The sequence below is a fragment of the Xiphophorus hellerii genome, chromosome 6, assembly GCF_003331165.1.
Source record: "Xiphophorus hellerii strain 12219 chromosome 6, Xiphophorus_hellerii-4.1, whole genome shotgun sequence".
NCBI classification, from domain to species: domain Eukaryota; kingdom Metazoa; phylum Chordata; class Actinopteri; order Cyprinodontiformes; family Poeciliidae; genus Xiphophorus; species Xiphophorus hellerii.
In genome coordinates this window covers 13,865,671-13,880,702 of record NC_045677.1, presented here as the reverse complement: position 1 = coordinate 13,880,702, position 15,032 = coordinate 13,865,671, and the positions used below count along the sequence as shown (strand labels likewise).

General features: G+C 36.9%; 1 protein-coding gene across 2 annotated transcripts in view; it reads left to right on the top strand.

Moving 5' to 3' along the window:
- Window positions 1-6,677, top strand: part of ephb1 (EPH receptor B1) — a 178,940-nt gene extending 172,263 nt beyond the window's left edge. For both annotated transcript variants that reach the window (XM_032565870.1, XM_032565869.1), the window contains exons 15-16: window positions 354-509; window positions 1,776-6,677. In XM_032565870.1, coding sequence (XP_032421761.1) covers window positions 354-509; window positions 1,776-1,884 — 265 coding nt within the window. In that variant the 3' untranslated portion in view covers window positions 1,885-6,677. The remainder of the gene's footprint in view (window positions 1-353; window positions 510-1,775) is intronic.
- The last annotated feature ends 8,355 nt before the right edge of the window (window positions 6,678-15,032 follow it).

Sequence of the window (15,032 nt, the reverse complement as noted above, 5' to 3'; positions counted from 1 at the left end):
TGTGTCAGACTGAGGTTTTGCATTAGGGCATGCTCTTACCCTTAGGTCTTTAAGGTGTTGGGACAACTTCCCACAGCCATAATGAGCCTTTTCGTATAAATAGTACTGGTCAGATGATGGGTGGCATGTTACCTAACATTTTTATTTTTTCATTTTTGTTCTCTTTCAAACATTTTCAGGTAGATGGATCAATTGTAAACACGCCACTGGCTGTTTTGCTTGTCTTTTCATATACACCTACACAAATAAGAACCCCACAGTTACTCTTGTTTTCTTAAAACACTGCTCACTTAATATTGCATCAAAGTTCTTTTCTCTCTCTCATCTCACCTGCTCCTTCTCGTCTCCTCCAGGCCTTCTCAGCCATTGTTGGACAGATCCATACCCGACTTCAACACCTTCAGTTCGGTAGAGGACTGGCTTGCTGCCATCAAGATGAGCCAGTACAGAGACAACTTCCTCAACTCAGGCTTTACGTCCCTGCAGCTTGTGGCTCAGATAACCTCAGAGTGAGTTCACTAGCTTGTGTAAAATGAAGTATTTAAAAACCGTATGACTGTCGACAGAAAATTTGTTTACCACCTCTCGGATTGTTCATTGGTGTGGTTATGGCGATTGATGATAAATGTTTTTTGCTAAAGTAATCACATTGCTCAGACCAGAGATCCTCAAATGCAGGCCTGTAACTTTTACATGTGTCCCTGGTTCAACACACCTCAATCACAAAGCTGAATCATCTCTTGAGTGTAGTCACGTTCTCCAAAGTGCTGCTAATGACCTGATTATTTAACTGAGGTGTGGTGAAGAAGAGTCGCATCTAAAGCCTAGAGGACATCAGCCCCAGGGGGCCTGGATTTGAGGTCCCTGGCTTAGCCCTTTCTCCAGTCTGTCATCCTACAACCAGAAATTATAGTGTATTTTGTTAGGATTTTATGAGACATACATAAAATTCCATAAATTAATATATAGTAAGACACAAGTGTGGCATGCAAGAAAAATGATGTTTTTGCAAATACAAATCTGAAATGGGGTATCCCTCTTCAAAATAGCTGAGTCTCTGCCAGATTGGTTGAAGAACATCTCTGAACAACATCGTTTTCATATTTCTACAGTTTTCCAGTTGGATTTTGATCATGTTTTAGGGACATTCATGAATATGCTTTGATTTGATCCACTCCATTGTATCTCTGGCTTGTGGTGGTCGAGCTGCTAGAAACTTCAAATATTTACCCACCAGTTTTCCTTCAAGATTGCTCAGCTTCACTGTCCATATAGCAATTTGCTGCTACCACAAATTAAATGGGGTATCCAGGGTGATAAATTAGTGAATAGTTAATTAATTCTGCAACTTCGAAAGACAACTTGTGGTACTAGATTTTATTCATAAGTATCAGAGTAAATGGGGTCTGATACATATACATGCCACATAGAAGATATTTTCAAAACTATATAGCTTTCCTTCTACTTTACTATCATTACACTGTCTATCAAATATAATCTGAATAATTGAATTGAGGCATATGGGTGTAATATGAGAATGTGAATGTGGGGTATTAAACCATTGTGATCACAATGCCTCATGAATTGAGGGTGCAGATGAGCCAGTCACCCACAATGATTTCATGACTACAAGGGGTGTTGTTGCCACTCTTGAATTAAACACTAGGTGGAATTATCTGTTCTACCTTCAGAATGATTGAAATTCTTTTATATATGTCTTTAAAAGAAGCTATTGGTTTTCAGGGTTTTTTTTCTCTGTGCTTGTTTCTCTCTAGGGACTTACTTAGAATAGGAGTGACCTTGGCAGGCCATCAGAAGAAAATCCTCAGTAATGTCCAGTCTATGAGGGTGCAGATGAGCCAGTCACCTACAACGATGGCATGACTACAGGGGGCGCTGTGCCATGGAACGGGCAGCATTCGGAGGTCCAACAACAGCAGCCCCCGAATGACCCCCGATCCATCGGAACGCGCCAGAGTCGAGACTATCGTCCTAATCTAAACCCCTACCATGGCAACAGGAGACCAGGGTTTGTGCAACCATGTGGAAAAGGGTTGTCACATCTCACACTATCCACCACATGCTTTCAGGGTTCATACCTGGCACTTTTTTCTCCATTTATCACAAAGAAAGACAAAGACCAATCTTGTTGTTTCCAACTATATTGGTGTCATTGTAAACCAAAATGACTACTACAATCAGACATCAGCACAGGGAACAACTTATGAATTCAGCCGTTGTGGTAAACAATTGATATTGTGCTTCTATATTATCTGGACTAAAACACATTTAAAATGTAGACACAAGTGTGAGACATTTAGAAACCTGTGACCTGTGATTTTTACCCATACCGTTGTTCGTATGTGAGATGAAGGCGGCTTTACCTGGCGGGAGATAGGATACAGACAAAGACGGAACTAAAAGGAGAATTAACTCGTCGAAGAGGTATACAGGGATGTACAATGGAGTACTTCAACTTTTGCTTTTTTTTTCTTTTTTTTTTTGCTTGTTTAAAAAATTTTAATACTGTATTATAAATGGACAAATTCAGAGCTTTGTTATATTTTTGTCTTTTACCATCTGTTTTATGTGTTGCCACTATAGCAAGATGCCGCCCACTTGTCTCTTAACTTAAACACTACCTGTGGAAGTCCAGTTGGAAGACCTTGCCCAAAGGACTTTTTAACTATCTCCACCAAGAGAATATAAATATGTTTATCTCTTGCTAAATATGATTATATCTTTCATAATAAACCTTCATATTGAAGGTGTTACATATGAATATGTATGTACAGAACTCTCTGCTTGCATTTTTGGCAAAGACATGTTGATTAGATTGTGATAGACACATGCAATGTGCAGTTTCCTGTAAATCCCTGGTTTCCTTATCACCGCTGAACAACGGACTATTGGTTCAACATCTTCATGTTTCAGGAGCACCCTGATAACTTTTCTAACTGAATCTTAACTGAGGAACTTGTAAATTGATTATTGGTAAAGAACTGTTATTGTAGAGCTGTATGAAAATTGTTGTAGGAGTTGAAATATTGGGGAAAAAATATTTTACTGGAGATCATGTTAAATGTGGGTGTACACATGCCGTCTCTTGCTGGTGAGCACTTACATGTACAGATATGTTTTATGTTCCATTTGCGTTTTTATATATTGCTTGTGTTGGGATTTGTCAACAGGATGAAATGCAAAATTAATTGTTGTGGCTTGGCTGACCCAAACTCATGGTAAACAGCTGCTAAGAAAACAAGACATAAATATGCATTTGCATTAAATTATTCTGTCCAGATAGTTTTATTTTGAGGTAAATTCTAACATGTGCTGTAAATATCTTAGCAGGGCGAGACTTTCTATGAATTTGAAATGCATGAGAGAGCAGCTAATCAAGGCATTGGAAATCAGGGTAAATCACCATCACTTCCTTTCACAGTAAAAATGAACATCTGGGCTGGGGTTTGCCAACAGGAACCCAGTGCCATTTCAATGAACACACAGTCTTAAATAGCCCTCAAGAGCTCGGTGCTCACTATAAAACATGACCTCATACACGCTGATGTATTTAAGTTGCTGAGCCAATTTATTCACCCTCACTGTAGGGGTTCACCATATGGATGGGAGAGATGAAAGCAAATGCTGTGGTGTTAAAGAGAGTTTCACACAATCATAAAGATTTGGCTACATCACTCTCTGAGGATGGAATAAAAAAATGCCTGTGAAATTCTTCCTCATCTTTAATAGAGTTTAGGGGAAATTGTAATGTCCTTTTTTAGTCTAGCAGCAGCACCCAACAAAAAAAACCCTCAATAAACCTTAATATCGCAGGACAGAAATTTGCCCTTAACTTGCTACCATTACCATTCATATTATTGCCAAAATAATTACCTATTAGTCATTATTAAGCAAATAATGTTGCTTAATGTAAATCAACATTATTTAAGAGTGTCTCAATTGGCATTGCAAAGTAAATAGGTAAGGCAACTTCATCAATTCATATCAAACTACTAATGAATTATTTTTAAGTAGAGCCTTCAGAATGGGAACATATTCTGTCTCAAAAAGAGCCTGTTATAGTATGACCACTATTAACATCTATAGTTTGCTGAATATTCATATTATAATTAAATCTATTTGTTTTATTTTACTACTTTATAAATTCTAAGCACACAATATACTGTGTACAGTCCGTATACAGTATTGTGTACTGATTGTTTTCAGTCATCAATTTGTTCTTTCATGGCTCTGGTCATTTACAAATGCATAAGTATTTGAAGGGGGAAGAGTATTATGTAAAGTCAATTATTTTTTAGCTTCATATCCCATTATAATGTTATTCTCTTATCTAAAAATACCCAAAGTTTTACTTTGATTCTTTCATGCGTGTTTGAGGAATTCTTCAACCTCCTTTGGCAGCCATTTGTAATGCGCCCATGACAAGCTCCTCTATCCAGCTGTAGTCCTCAGCTGAGCCAATGTCTCTCAAATCACCCCTCCACTGCCACTTCCTCACACGGCTCCTCCAGACTAGTGGCAGCAGCAATTAGCAAACACCTGATGGAACAAATTACCATACAGATTACCTCTCAGTTCAATGCTTCTAACAAAGTTTGTAAATAACATAACAGAGTAGTGTTGTTAGGGTCATGTGTTGAAGGCAGAGTGTTGGAAAGCAGGAGCTTCTTAAAGAGACAGAAGTCAGTTTCAAGGTATCACATTATGAAGTCAATATAAAGTGATGTTTGATATATATATATATATATATATATATATATAAGAACTCAATTTTTGTAAGAACTGAAGGTGACATAGTGTCTTGATTGTTCTATAAAATGACCCAAGGTGCCTGGAGACTATATAATACTCCCGCATTAATAATGACTAATGTGTAATTTGCAACAAATATGTATTGTAATAGAGGCTATTGATAATTTGTGTACACTAATAATAAGTGTTACCAGCTTTTGTCTTGTCCCTGGCACTGGGTTATTTGGGGCGTGTAATAACAAAAGACCATTTATTTTATTTAGCAAATTAACTACAATCAATCCTTCCACAATTATAGTCAGTATTCTCCTCTTTCTGTTCTGCACTCACTTCCACGCTGCTCTAGTTTTCTGGCGAGACTCCAGCTCGTTTATCCTTGGTTTAGCCAAGCTGTCCAGGGCACTGTCTGGGATGGGCTTGGCCAGTGCTGGCCAAAGAAATAGTTGGCTCCCTTCTGTACTGGGTCCAGACAGGGTGCAAACACCTGCTAGGACCCCTGTCTGACAGGCATATGATCAGCAATGGCAGTAGGGAAACTGATTGGGCCATTTAAATGTCCATAAACACACAGAAACAGAAAGCCCTTTTAATGTGATTCTAAACTATGCTCCTAAATCTTATGTTTGCTTGGGTAAAACATGACAAAGTGTGTGCAAAGGTGGTAGAAAGAGGATAAGAGGTTACTTAGAGGAAAGACGGTTTGCAGGGAAGAGGATGAATAGATGAAAGTCAGAATCGTCCTCTTCTAGCTGGAAGTGTGGTTTATGCTGCAATATCCCTTTCAATATATAAATGCAAATTTCTTTTGTTAGGTTTGGGAATGGAAAATATTGTAATTAAGCAACTGGTTTGCCCTTTGGACAAAATCAATTGCATCTTGTTTAACTCCCTAAGTCATTGATTTACTAACTAAATATAATAATATGTTCCTTAATGCAGGCTTAGATACCTTTCACTAAAACCCATTTTATCAATTTGAATGTATTAGGTTTCTATTCAGCTCAGTCGTGTGTGTTTGCTTTTCAACCCGTGAGCTTGTGAATGAGATGGTGAATGTATTCATTATCTAACTGTGCAATTTTTTTAGCCTCATTTGCTCTGTTTGTTTTATGAAATATCTTACTCTATAGTGACACTCCAGGGTGATGAATAGAGGGATGGTTTGGAGTCCCTCTATGAAAGAAGGTTTCTACAGAAGCCATTTATCACATACTGATACAAAACACAAGAGGAGAGCTTGTTAAGCATTTCATGGTGCCGTAACTGTTTGAAGAGTGGCCAACGACCCGTTTAGTTACTGGAATCATGCCTTGCTTTTATAGATCTGCTATATTCACCTGAAAATGCCCTGACATGACTCCCAGCAAAGAATATTCTCATTATACTGCATAACTTTTGTTTTTCAACCTTCTGTTTCAGTCTGGCTTCTAAAAGATTTACACACATATAAAACACATAACTTTACATTTTACATCCATAAAGATACACACAAACACTGTGAATATATATATATATATATATATATATATAAAGGAAAAGTTTCTGCGGTCAGCCAGGGAAGAGGAAGATAAGATGAAATGGACCTTTTCCCAAATAAACTCTCTCTCTGGTACAGATTTTATGAGAGAAGGGATTATGAGTGCACATGTCATTATTTGTTCATCTGTGTGAGGGACAATGGGTGTGTGTTTTGTGCATATCAAACACAGTTATGTGTACAGATGTTGTTATGTGCACAGGTACAATATTGATGAGTGAATGGTTTTCCTCTTTCTTTTTTCATCTGTTTCTGTATAGCGCCACATGTAAATTGTGAAAAGTATGTGTCAAAAGTTTGTAAGATGTAACTTTCTGAGAACAATTGTACTAAAATGCACTTAATAAACGCCTTGGAAAACAAGTCAGTCACTTTGTCACCCTCTGATTTAATGGACAACAATTCTGTAAGTCAACAATACAGCCGGGAGTGATTATTATCCACTACCACTTGTGCCAACACTGTGCTGAAGTCTGACATCAAATACTTTCATAATAGCTATCGACATAAACAACTTTTAGTTACCACCATTTTGAGTGGCAGCACATGTTAAAAGCCATCAGAGACTAATAAACAATCCATCATTTGGAATATAAGCAACATCCCAAGAACCTAAGATAAATTATAGTGTCTTTGACAAAATAAGCTTGTCTAAATAGTCATCTGTGTCCTAAACGTGCAGTTTTTGAAGCGCCTCACTTTCTGGAAACCATGTTGTACATTAATTATGTTATTAATTAGGTTTGTTAAAGATTATGGAAATGAGTCCAGGTCTCAGCATTCTTTCAGAACAGTTGGACTATTCGAATGATAACATCTACCTTCATGTTAACAGAGTACTGTGCTAAACACGTAGGTAGACAAAATCTAAAAAAGGCAATTTTCATCAATCTCAACTTTGTGATGGTAAGTAATTATGTTTGTTTACAATTTATTATGTGATATGAAATGGTAGTGGTTTTTTTTTATTACACAAGTAATTTGTTATTTCAATATATATAAAATTTGCTATTATCCCTCCTGTTATGTTCGTTTCTAGAGTACAGCAAAAATGTTCGTGGGACAATTTGACCCTGGGGAGTGTTTAATCATGCTATAGTGTCAGAAACCAAAAAATTCCTCCAAAACATTTTTGTATCTGATTATTAACTCAAATAGTAACCATTGCAATCAATATTTGTGCAATATTTTTTTTTTTTATTTCTCAGAAATTAAGGATCAATGACGACAACCTACTCCTTTACTCATTTGAACATAAAAAATGGAATTTACATTTTTATGTCCACCGAAAAAAACCTAGACACAAAAAAACTATAATTTCCTTGAAATTGATTTTTGTTAATTTTTTTATATTACACTTTTTTTTTTCAATGGGTGATCTTTATAATTGAACTTGAGACACACATACTGTTCAGGGTCAAATTGACCCACTGATTAAAATCAAGATAAATGAGTCATGCAGAGAGTATTTATGTTTCCCTCCATTTGTGCTGAGTCTCCACTCAGTGTGGGTGGAGTTTGTCCACGGGAACAGAAAAGATTCCCGTCAAAAGTTGTGTGAACACCTGCTTTCTCGCAGTTTCCTAGTGAAGTAAAGAGAACAGTGAGAAAGTGGGCTTGTGTGTGTCGGCGTGTGTGTGTGGTGATATATGGCTCATAGCTGCAAGGAAACATATAGAATTGCAAATTTTTTAATCTTTTTTTGCACTTTAACCTGACTGCCGGGTCAAATTGACCAGAACAGTATCTATGTAAAAAGTAGACCTAGGGGTTGGTACAAATGTGTAAAATGAATAAATTTTCAATTTATATGTAGAGTGCACCTATTAAGACAAATAGAAAAAGTTTCATTCAAAAAAAAATACTTCCAGCTATTTTTAAAACATTTTTAAACTTTAAAACGGGTCAATTTGACCCCGAACATAAACTAAACTAAACTAAATTGCTCATTAAGATGATGTTGATGGAATAACATCTTTCTCCAGATGTAGGTAATTAAGCGGAATTGAAGAAAAGAGCATCACCAGGCACATTTCTTGATGCCCAGGAAGCACCATGGTTACCTGCTTTGAGACCTTGGACAGCAGTCTCTCTACCAGCCTGCTCCCTCTCCTAGTATTTCAATACAGAATATTGTCCTTGTGACCAGGAGCACTATGATAGATTTGATGTGAGGACTGACTGTGTCCTTTTGTCTTACAGACATCCACAGGCAGAAATAAGCATTCTCCTTAATTTATACTTTATCTGCAAGTGAAAGCGTATTAGTAAAAGGAAAGTCAGGTCACTTGGTTTCACATTAAAGTCGCATAACGTTTGAAAAGTGACGTCTGAGCAGCAAATTTCTTCTCTGATCAATAATCCCAGAGCAATCACCTGTGAGAAAGGGATCGGTGTGCACAGCAGGGAACTCCAGCAAAAAAAAAAAAAGAAAAAAGTATGGATTTGGAAAAAAGTGCAATACTTTCAATGGTGTAGAGCTACGTGTAAGAATAGAAATTTTGAAGCACAAACTGACTGAAAGACAGCAAAAAAGGAGGAAAGAAAAAAGGCAATGTCCTGATGAAAGAAAAGACATAATTTCTACAAAAACATGATTTCCAAAATCTTTGTCCTTACTCCACGTCTTCTGTTTTACCTGTGTTTTGTGCATTTTTTTTATAAATGCAAATTTAAGAAAATACAGAAATCACACAATAAGCTGACTAGAGTTTTGTTTATCCCCAGGGATTGGTCGCTTGCCTTGTGAAATAGTCCAAGCCCTAAATCTGATCTCAGAGCTTGCTGGCGGCTGCAGCTCAGCAAGCTGTGTGCATATTTACTGTAATCTCGGAAGCTGAGGAAATATCCAAGGCACAAACCGCTTAGTGGAATCCTGTGTCCTGATGTGCATAATTTTACAAGTAGTATAACAACTTAAAACTGGAAGGAAACAAATCACACTGATTACCAAGCAATATTTTAGTAGTTTTGAATTATTGAATACATAGAATACATACTGTAGATTACTCATTAACTTGAGGAATGCAGAATAATTAAAAACTGGTGCATTTTAGTAATTTATGTTTTCCAAATTATTCTAATTAAACATGTTTATGTTATTATACATATCTATAAATAGTAAAGTTGTGCTAACAGTCTGAGTTTTCCAGCTTATATATATATATATATATATACATATATATATATATATATATATATGTATATATATGTAATTTTTCATTTTCAAACAAAAAAACTAAAATATATTAGCTGTCAAATAAAAACTCCAAATTTTAAACATGTCACACAGATCTATGCAGTGGTATTCATGGTCCAAGTGATATACAGTACAGACCAAAAGTTTGGACACACCTTCTCATTGAATTCAATGAGAAAGTGTGTCCAAACTTTTGGTCTGTATTGAGTACAGACCAAAAGTTTGGACACACAGTTGTGTCCAAACTTTTGGTCTGTACTGTATTTTGTTTGCAAAAGGCTTGGACCTTGCAAAACCATTTAAAATATTGGACACAAGTAAATATTGCATTTAAACAACACAACTTGCAACCAATTGTTCCTATAGTGTAGCTGTTCCATTCAATCACTACATAACAGACAACAAAATGCAGCACTTGCATGTCATTGTAGCCTACTACCTCTCTTTCATTCCACTGTCATTTGTTATCTCTCCACATAGGCTCTGTCATAACTGTCCTTCTTACAAAGAATTAGATCCAGAATCAAAAATCCTTTCTTGCTAATTTTATTGATTTCATTACTTTTTTTTTTTTTTTTCAAACAGTGGCTGAAAACTGAAATACTGTAAATATTACAGAAAATATTCTGAAATAAAATAAAATCTGTCATACAATAAGAAATTAAGAAAATAAAATCTATTACAGAATGATAAATACCTATTATTGATACTTCTTCTGGCTTGACGATGGGGTCACATGGTCTCACATTTGCCTTGGACTTATCCATGCTGGTAGAGAACATAATGGAGGACATTGACGTGGGCAGTCAAAACTAGTATGATTTTTGCATCACGAGTTTTTGCTTCTACCTATAACTGAAAGGATTTTATTCTTAGAAAAGAAGTGAAGAGGTGAGGCTTGATCCCCAGGGAGATAAAAAGCAGAATCCGATTAGCCCTGAGAGTGTTTATGGCATTACTTGCTCATGTGAATTTCGTATGTATATAAAAGAAGGCTTTGGAAGAAAACAGCTGCACAACTGGAAATCTGTAATGAGTAGAAATCTGTTCCTATATCTGACTGCCCTGAGCACATAGAGACATTAATTTCACAACATGAGCTTGACCAGCACAGATCATTTTATTTCACAGGGGTAATATACAAAAATGTGGTACATTTGGAGTCACCAGTTTGATTAATCAAGATGTCAGCTGGAAGATTCAAAGTTGTCTTTTGAAACTGGTGCATATTTCTCTTTTTGTGGATGAGAAGAGAAATCCAGCACCTGGGTCAAATGAGATTTTATGTCTCCAAGGAGTTTATCAAATTTAATTATGATACATATAATTACCAAAAGCAATCTTGTGGTAGGAATAATCATTTTAGAGCAAAGTCGGCACCTGCAGGGGTGAAGCATAATTTATGGGCAGTCTTGGGTGACAGGAGGGAAATAAAGAAAAGGGAGACAGAAACTGTTGACTGCTAAATATTTTGCTGAGTAAGCTCACTTTATGCTCATCCTCTTTACTGTAGGAGCTCTGAAAAATTACTAAAACTGTCACCCACGCTTAAAAAGATTAAGAACAGCTTTTACTTTTTAGCATCTGATTAAAAAAGGAGATTTGACAAGTGCTTGATTTTGTGTGATTATGAAAACATGGCCATCCTTCATCCCCGTTCTGCTTGGAAGAACATAAACAGAAGCTTCGTTGAATCCAGATGTTTGTAAATGAGTTGGATTTATCATAACAACGTAGGAGGATGGCTAATCAGAAGTTGTGCAAAGGCTAAAGAGTGAACAATGGGAGATGGGAGTGAGAAGTGAGTGATGATGGGATCACAGCTGTAATTGGTTCTTTCAGAAGGTGAGAATGAGTAAGGGTTACAGACGGGGACATTACACAGTAACCGCACACACACCTCCACATATATATACACACAGCTTCAACAGCTCCCCACCCGATGTGGAAACCCCCTGCAGTGTCTAATCCTGCACAGAGCCCTTCTCAGCTCCGCCCGGCTTCGATTGCTGCTAAAAAAAATCAATGAAATATTTTCCCACCAAAATGAGGGGGAACAATGGATAAGATCCACACCTCAAGGTCTTTCTAATTAGAGAGTTCACACAAAGAGCTGCAACAGTTTCATGGCTCTAAGAAAAGACTGGTTCTGCCTCTGAACCAGGGATTGGTTCAGAGGCAGTGAAAGAATGGAGAGTGATGAAGGTCATAGACTTTGCTCCTCTAAAATACAAACTCATGACCTTGGCAGCCTCAGATCTGATCCCTCGACATCCTTTTCTCCAGCTATAGCTGTGCAACATAAGACCACTTTTGCAAAAGGTACATATTTTAAAAGTAACATGTCACAATGTCATTACATCTTACCCTTGAAATGGAGTCGGAAATCCGGCTGCATTGTTTTACTAGATGGCTTATGATGCCTTTGCCCTACGTGAGTGCAGAAAGTGTTATTATGGCAGCCTAATTTTTTTTAAAAACACCCCAATGCAAGGCATGGTGCACGTGAGACAAAATTACGTAGGGAAAGGGAACATTGCATAATAACTGTCATTACTGCTCTTAACCAGCACCTGCCATCTTATCAACTGTTGGCAGGACTGAGAGCTGTGTTCAGTAGATGCTCTTCAGCTGGTAAAATGGGTTTTTCGTACTTAGTGAAGAGGGACTGCACATTTATACCCATGTGACATTGGAAAGGGGGCTACTGCAGAGCTTCATGGTCAATATAAACTCATTCAGCAACTTTATACAATCATCAGCGTATGTCAGTCGTTAGTTCTTATTACAAAGCCATGTTCAATAGAAATTTGCATAGTTGAAATCAGATACAACTTCAGTTTGACTATATGCAGTTACTGTAAAGAGACTGGTAAAGAGAAATGACATACCAACACATAAATTACACCAGTTTTAAAGAGAATTGTAATTTGGTGCCGCATAAACAAGTTGATTTGAACTGAATTTAACAGAAATACATTTGGAAATACACATGTGTTTGTGTTGCATTTCCTTTTATTTTGCTCTGCATTCAAATAGTAAATAAAATATTATTTTAACAGTCAAATCTTTTAAAATATGGGAGGAAAAACACACTTCAGTCATTTTTTTATCACCACACGGATACACTTCAGTCAGTAATTAGCATAAAGAGATAGGCGAGGGAAAATGATTCATATCTCCTATAGAAACTGTGCCTGCCTTTCCAGGGTCTACATTAGTTCTCTAATAATTTGTGAAGGCTTTCTTGCGCGTTTGTTAGCACTCATGGGTGAGTAAGTTTGTGAACGTGTGCATCCCCAGATGGCAGCTCCTCTAATGGAAGCTCGTGTCGGTATGTGGGTGAGCTGTAACTCAAGAGGATGTCCAACTAAGTGGGTCGCAGGGGAGAATATATTGGTTGATAAAGAAAGTGAAGAGGGACACAACAGGCTGATAATACTGTAATGGGCAAACCGACACTGCTAGCTGCTCTAGTAAGTCTTTCACAATCTTCTATCCAATGGACGCTAGCACCGACAACAGGGTCAGCTTGTGTCATTGAACACTAAATCATGACAAGGTTTTATAGGGTTGCAGTTATTAGGTAATTTCACTCCTCATCTGTATATATTTTTTTAAGTTTATCCTTATGAATTAATTTAAATAGATGTCAGTACTCATTGACTGGATCTTTATGTTAAGAAGTTGTTGACCAGAGCTCCCACTGAGATTAACTGTCTTTTGAATTCATTTATTCAAAATCTTTATGTAACGAGGTGGGGCACATTGAGATTAAAATCTCTTTCATGAAAGACCTGCCCAGAGACCAATCATAAAATCACATGTAATACAATAAATACAATCATAGATAAAAACATAATCACAATTTTTTAAATAAACTTGTTTGTGTGTGTTTTTTTTTTCTATTCAATCCATAACTGCCTTAATAATAATAAGCGGTATAGTAAAGAAAAAAAGAGGACACCTGAAAATAGATCTATTTTTTTAACAGTACTGTGCTGTTTTCAAAAAGGCATATTCAAGATATTTATAGATAATGCTTGAAGTATCAAAATACCAACTACATTACTGTTTATTCTGATACTTTCAATTCTGTGGAGTTCTTCATTTATTAGTCTTATGGGTCTTTGACTAGGCAGGTCAAAAAATTGAACAGCAGAGGTGCCCACAATTTTCAGATTGCAAGCCACTTATAAATGTCCAAGTCACAAGGATCTGCTATCTAATGGTGGAGGAGTTCTAGTCTAAAAGACTTGGATTTAAAGTAAAATTGAACTAAAACAAAACTATTTGTTCTTAATGATAACATAAAATAGATTTATACCACACTTATAGGGGTGTCCTACATGATAGAAACACACACCACTCTTCAAACAAAGTGTATCTGAAATGACCAAACTTCTGCAATTGCAGATCACAATCGTCCAGACGGGCACCTCTGCTGTGCCACAATAACATTTCTGAAACCATGCTGTTGGTATACAAACAAAACACAGCACAGAGAACTTGTCTCCGTTTCGTCATATGAACAATGTATGAACCGAAATATTAGAGACAACAATTATTGGCTGTGGCGAAAAATACTAACACTCGAAAATATAATAATCCAGAAATGATAAGACATCTAATTGTGGTCTGATCACATTCTCCTGATGGAGATTTCCACAGAGTATTTGCTTTCCAGCATGTACAGTCTACTTAGACATTTTCCTTACACACGGTCTCAGCTCAAGAGTGAATAGACTCAGCGTTTATCTAAGCAACCCTGCTAACCCAGGTTACATTACAAAACCCCTGCATTGTAAACCAACATGGTTTTATTCAACAGCATAACATTTTGATCTGAAGACGGCATAGATTTTTTTTCTCCTTTGCAGATATCTAAAATGGCAAAACCCTTCACAGGAAATAGGCTGAAATAGGCTACTAGAAAAATTTTCACCAAGTAGCAACTCCCTCTTATCTACAACAAACCGTGACACTTCAAGCCATTTGTTTTTCTTTTTACAGCAAGCAAAACATAATAATTATAACCAATAATTATTTCAAATAAGATATTAATGCAGCTCAGAGACACTATAAAAACAAGAGCACAGCCAATAGGAGCTATAATGCCTATGAGAACTGCATCCACCAAGATATTGTCCCTCCTTACTCTAACAACCAGTCCTTCTCCTTGACACTGGCAGTATTTCCATAACACCCACATCAGAGGCATGATCCACAGTGATGAAAGAAGAGGAATGCCAAATGATAAAAGTCCTTCATGATGTCTCCATCCCATTCCCAAGTCTGCCTTCTTTTCTACTGTCCTTTCCACTTACTATCTCCACTAGCAAAACCATTCTCATAAGGTTTAGAAATGCAGCTGCTGTCAGCTGCTGAGGGCCTCCAGGCTGAGCTCACGCTTTGTGGAATGCACAGTGGCATAATGAGCTGCATCCCCTCCTCCTGTCAGTCGTAGTCATCTTCCATTCTGCTTCCAAGACTTTATTACTATATTTTTTTTTTTTACTTTCA